This window comes from Belonocnema kinseyi, chromosome 3, assembly GCF_010883055.1.
Source record: "Belonocnema kinseyi isolate 2016_QV_RU_SX_M_011 chromosome 3, B_treatae_v1, whole genome shotgun sequence".
Lineage (NCBI taxonomy): Eukaryota > Metazoa > Arthropoda > Insecta > Hymenoptera > Cynipidae > Belonocnema > Belonocnema kinseyi.
The window spans coordinates 49,613,944-49,620,284 of NC_046659.1; the positions used below are offsets into that span (position 1 = coordinate 49,613,944).

At 30.6% G+C, this 6,341-nt stretch overlaps 1 protein-coding gene across 2 annotated transcripts in view; it reads right to left on the minus strand.

The window, feature by feature from the left end:
• Positions 1–302: 302 nt before the first annotated feature.
• The window catches only part of LOC117169125, a 46,059-nt gene continuing 40,020 nt past the window's right edge, over positions 303–6,341 (minus strand). Inside the window, exons 4-5 of one of the 2 annotated variants that reach the window (XM_033355298.1) lie at positions 836–1,241; positions 303–677 (exon numbers count right to left, since the gene is read on the minus strand). In XM_033355298.1, the coding sequence (XP_033211189.1) occupies positions 577–677; positions 836–1,241 (507 nt within the window). In that variant the 3' untranslated portion in view covers positions 303–576. The remainder of the gene's footprint in view (positions 678–835; positions 1,242–6,341) is intronic. The other variant, XM_033355297.1, reaches the window with a different exon arrangement.

The window sequence follows — 6,341 nt, forward strand, 5'->3', positions numbered from 1 at the left end:
CATTATTAAATAGTTTTATAACTTATAAATTAGTAAAATATTCAAATTTATATTTAATTATATATTAATAATGTTTATAAAACGTTTTAAAATATGTATTCATGTATTAATGGAAAATATGTGATTTAAAATTTCAAAACTTATGTGTGTATGTATATATATATAGGAGATATCCTATTCTTATAATGACATTTTATACAGATGGAAAAATTGCGCATTTAAATTAATAGAATAATCTTCACTTTTACGCTGAAATCTAAAAATATGAATTTTTCTCTATTCAATGCTTATTGCAGGGTAATTATGAAATTATTGAATATGAACATAAAGTTGCTTATAAATAATTGAATATGAATTACAATTTCTTATAAAACAAATATTGCATCGCTGTATAAGAGTGTGGGAAGGCATGATTTAAAATTGGTAAAATGTTTAGTCAATGAGTGCATGAAGTACATATATTTTTACAGCGAAAAAAATTCATATTCTGCGTACACTAAGAACATTTTAGTTTCACTGATGCGGCAATTTCACGCACTACGATGAAGACATAAAAAATTATGTGATTTCAGAATTTTATGAATCTTCTTCCCAAACTGTCTCTGTGAGAATTGCTATGTTATCCAGACCTCTCATTGGCGCATATTCTAGATTCCACATTAGGTTGGTGAAAACGACTGAAATAAGAAAGTATCATAGATTAAAGTTTCGAAGCGTCATCAAGATTGATTAAAGCAATAATTTATATAAATATAAAATAAATATGTGTAAGCAATTGCTCTGGATTTGATATGTCTTTGCGACTTATTAAATGTAATTTAATAAATGAACTCACGCATCTCGCCTTGATGTAAATCAGCAATTAGCTCAGGACACGAGCTATTACAAGGATTAATTGGTGTTAGTCTGAGTTGGGTGGCCCCTCTTAATTGGGCCAAAGCAATTAATCCTGAATCAAGTTCGACCTTTTTGTAATTGGGACTGTTGTAGTCTGAAGACATTAAGACCCAATTGAAATGAGCTGGCGAGACAGTGCTTGAAAGGAAGTATGGTCGTTGGTAATACTTTCGCAGAACTTTGACAGCATTGATGTCACAATTCTGCCAATGAACAAACCACTTAGCTACACCGGGAGAATGAACTCTTCGAAGAAATGCTGCTAAATCTGAAGAACCTGTTCTTAAATTGGATGTCAGGGCGCAGGGTACCGTCTCCATTAAACGTTCATTTTCCAAATATAGCTATTAAAAATTAAAAATAACTTCAGAAAAGCGACAAATGTAAAAGTATACTATTTACTATATAAGAAGTTTCACCAGTCTCACCATAAGTAAAGAAAGTCAACTTTTGGTCATCAAAGATAAATTTACTTTCAGACAAAAATCCACTAACTGAGAGAACGGCGTTTTTAGAATGAGTCCGAAAAAATTCTTTGCTCACATTTGCTTCAGAACCCATTTGAGTGTCGAATTCACATGAATTTAGTTAAGTATGCAATTTAGTTTGAATTCCGTTAACCGTTGAGTACACACCCGCGTATGACCGACACGGTACATTCTTGCATGTATTTAAAATTTCACTTGAGACCCTCAAATCATCGTTATTTATCTCGATTCCAAGCAATAATATATTAAGGATTCGTTAAAGATTTTTTTTGCAAAAATACTCGACTTCAAAGCATTTAAACGTTGCGGACACAACTATAGTATCTAGTTATGTACCCACCATAAAAGTTCAACCCACCGTATTACTTCATTATTTTATTATTCCATTTTTTTAAATTATTATTTATTTACTATTTCTATTTTATTATTCATTATTCCACCTTTGATGTAGTTTAATCAATTTCGAACTCTCCTTTAATTAATTTGGAATTATTTTCTCATTAACACTAGTTCTCTTATGTTCAGTCGAATTTACGTTACATTCATTTTAATTGATATCAAATTAACCTTAAGTTTACTTGCATTACTTAAATTTCCTTTAACTCCATTTAATTCAGTTTAAATACAATCCAATTCATATATAATTCAGTTAAATTCAATTGAAATCTGTTTGTATTCCGTTGAATTTACCTCAACTCCGTTCAATTCTGTTTGATTTCATTTAAAATTACTTCTAATTAATTCAGTCAACTTTAATTTGACTTCAATTAAATTCATCTTGAATTGACTTAAATTCAGTTGAATTTACTTCAATTCTCTTAAATTCAATTCAATAAATGAATTAATTTAATTCTCCTTCAAATTGATTGATTGTACTAGAATCTATATTGTATTTATCTGAATTTGACGTAACCCAGCTGAAGTACATTTTCCGTTCAGGTGAATCAGTTTCAATATAATATCAGTTTATTTGAGCAGTCTTCACTAACTCGAAGAAAATACCGGTCCCTTAAAAAAATCTCTTAAAGGTCATGAGACGAGAGGGTCACGTGACCAAACCTGGTCTTCAATTCTTCTTTCCCAACTTAGGTCTAAACGAAATAACGTATCGCTATGAAAGTTTGGGAAATGAAAGAAGAGGTAATAAAGTCCATGTCTCCGCTTTGTTCCGGTGTCTGTGGGTAAAACAGAATGCATGATTACCGTCAGAGAAACTTAAAAGTCAAACTTCTGCTGTAAAACCTAAATGTGACCGTCGATAATCATTATTTGCACAAATAAACTTTTTTCTTCCCCCAACTCTTTGCAAGGCCACAAGCGATTCTTTAATATTTATTAAAATTTCCCGAACAAAATTCCCGCGTTATTTAAACTTTTATTATTCAATATGGGTGAAAAAATATTGATTTTACGGCTGACTTGATCAGCTGTTATACTCATCACATGGCCTTAAGGGCATGTGACACAGCTAAATACCTATATTACCGACTTCACTTTTTCAGTTCACTGAATGTTTTTTTAAACCCAAGAACTTTTTTTATAAATAAAATATCGAGCTGAAGCTTTGGAAAATGTATTAGAGTATAATAAAGTACGTTTAGGTACTGCATTTTGGTAGGAACTTCACTGAAAATTATTTTATCTTTTTTCTGAACCTCGGCATTTTTTGAACGTTCCAACTTTTTTTTATACATAAAATATCGGTCTCAAACTTTGAGAAATGCAAGAGCCGAAAGAAAAGTACGTTTAAGTACAAATCTGAATAATAAAAGAAGTAAAAAAAATTCAACTATCAATTCCATCGAAATCAGCCGGTAACGTTGTACACGAAAATATGAACCCTGGCGGCCACTAGACGAGGCTCTAGAGGGTTCGTATTTTCGTGTATAACGTTACCGGCTGATGCCGATGGAATTGATAGTTGAATTTTTTACTTCTTTTATTATTCAGATTTGTACTTAAACGGAGTTTTCTTTCGGCTCTTGCATTTCTCAAAGTTTGAGACCGATATTTTATGTATAAAAAAAAGTTGGACCGTTCAAAAAATGTCGGGGTTCAGAAAAAAGATAAAATAATTTTCAGTGAAGTTCCTACGAAAATGCAGTACCTAAACGTACGTTATTGTACTCTAATACATTTTCCAAAGTTTCAGCTCGATATTTTATTTATAAAAAAAGTTCTTAGGTTTAAAAAAACATTTAGTGAACTGAAAAAGTGAAGTCGGTAATATAGGTATTTAGCTGTGTCACATGCCCTTAAGGCCATGTGATGAGTATAACAGCTGATCAAGTCAGTCCTATGATCAATATTTTTTCACCCATATTGAAAAATAAAAGTTTAAATAACGCGGAAATTTTGTTCGGGAAATTTTAATAAATATTAAAGAATCGTTTGTGGCCTTGCAAAGTGTTGGGGGAAGAAAAAAGTTTATTTGTGCAAATAATGATTATCGACGGACACATTTAGGTTTTCCAGCAGAAGTTTGACTTTTAAGTTTCTCTGACGGTAATCATGCATTCTGTTTTACCCACAGACCCCTAGAAGTTCGAAGTTGTCTACTCGCTGCGCTAGTGCTGCTTTGAAACAGCTGATACCAGATTGATACGTGTGTCAGACCAAATATGTTTATTTGCATTTCAAGTGAAAACATCAGTTTTTGAATTATTTATGAATAATGTTCGAGAGCGAATATTGCAAATTGCTTGGAGGGTTTGACGACAGCACGGTCGGTATTTCTCCAAAATAGTAATTTAAAAAAATCTTTTGTTACTATTCTAATTATTTAGGACCAGAGACATATTCTTGCATGCCTTCTATTTACCGTGCTAAATTTTTAACACGATATCTCATTCCGTGTGGACGTAAGTTGGGAAAGAAAACTTCCACTTGTATTTTCTTCACAAAAAAAAATTTCTCAAAATTTCCACCGGAACAATGCAGAGACATGGACCTCCTTATTACCTCCTTATTAGCTCCTCTTTCATTTCCCAAACTTTCATAGCGATACGTCATTTCGTTTAGACCTAAGTTGGGAAAGAATAATTGAAGACCAGGTTTGGTCACGTAACCCTCTCGTCACATGACCTTTAAGAGATTTTTTTAAGGGACCGGTATTTTCTTCGAGTTAGTGAAGACTGCTCAAATAAACTGATATTATATTGAAACTGATTCACCTGAACGGAAAGTCTAATTCAGCTGGGTTTCGTCAAATTCAGATAAATACAATATAGATTCTAGTAGAATCAATCAATTTGAAGAAGAATTAAATTAATTCCTTGATTGAATTGAATTTAAGAGAATCGAAGTAAATTCAACTGAATTTAAGTCAATTCAAGATGCATTTAATTGAAGTCAAATTAAAGTTAACTAAATTAATTAAAAGTAATTTTACATGAAATCAAACAGAATTGAACGGAGTTGAGGTAAATTCAACGGAATACAAACAGCTTTCAATTGAATTTAACTGAATTATATATGAATTGGATTGTATTTAAACTGAATTAAATGGAGTTAAAGGAAATTTAAATAATGCAAGTAAACTTAAGGTTAATTTAATATCAATTAAAATTAATGTAACGTAGATTCGACTGAAACTTTGGAAAATGTATTAGAGTACAATAAAGTACGTTTAGGTACTGCATTTTGGTAGGAACTTCACTAAAAATTATTTTATCTTTTTTCTGAACCTCGGCATCTTTTGAACGTTCCAACTTTATACATAAAAAATCGGTCTCAAACTTTGAGAAATGCAAGAGCCGAAAGAAATCTACGTTTAAATACAAATCTTAATAATAAAAGATGTAAAAAAAAAATTCAACTATCAATTCCATCGGCATCAGCCGGTAACGTTATACACGAAAATACGAACCCTCTAGAGCCTCGTCTAGTGGCCGCCAGAGTTCGTATTTTCGTGTACAACGTTACCGGCTGATTTCGATGGAATTGATAGTTGAATTTTTTTTTACTTCTTTTATTATTCAGATTTGTACTTAAACGTACTTTTCTTTCGGCTCTTGCATTTCTCAAAGTTTGATACCGATATTTTATGTATAAAAAAAGTTGGAACGTTCAAAAAATGTCGAGGTTCAGAAAAAAGATAAAATAATTGTCAGTGAAGTTTCTACCAAAATGCAGTACCTAAACGTACTTTATTTTACTCTAATACATTTTCCAAAGTTTCAGCTCGATATTTTATTTACAAAAAAAAGTTCTTAGGTTCACAAAAACATTCAGTGAACTGAAAAAGGGAGACCGGTAATATAGGTATGTAGCTTTGTCACATGCCCTTAACTTGAAGAAATACAATGCAAATACCAAGCCTCTGTAACTTGAATTGATTTTGTCACCGCTAACCCCTAAAACTCCAAATTTTAATTAAAATTAAATTAAAGTATTAAAGTATTACAATATTAAAGTATTAAAGTTTATATTTCAACAGTAATAGAAACTGAGTTTAATGTACAAATACACTGGAACGTAATTAAAGAGTATTTTTAAAGGAAAATATAAAAAAAAAGTATTTCATTTGAGAATTTTGTTGAAATTGATAAAGTTTTAACAACTTCTGGTATCGACTATAATGACTATGATGATGATGATGATGATGATAATATTTTGGAAATTCAAGAAATAAAATTTTTAAAGAAGAAAAAAATTACAGATTTTTTCTGTATACAATAAAATTATACTATAAATTCTGAAATTAAATTAGTAAACATGTAAGCAACAATTACGAAGATTATATTTCAAATGATGATGCAAAACGTTCTTTGAAGTTTGAATACTTTAAGAACTTCTCTAGAGAGGTCTGATATTGATGACAACATTTTTATATTGGTAAATATAAAAAATGCATGTTCAAACACAAGGGAGTTGAGTGTTCATAAATCCAAAATTTCAATAACAGATCCTGTAATATCAATTTATCTAATAAGAATATTTTCTAAATAAATAATT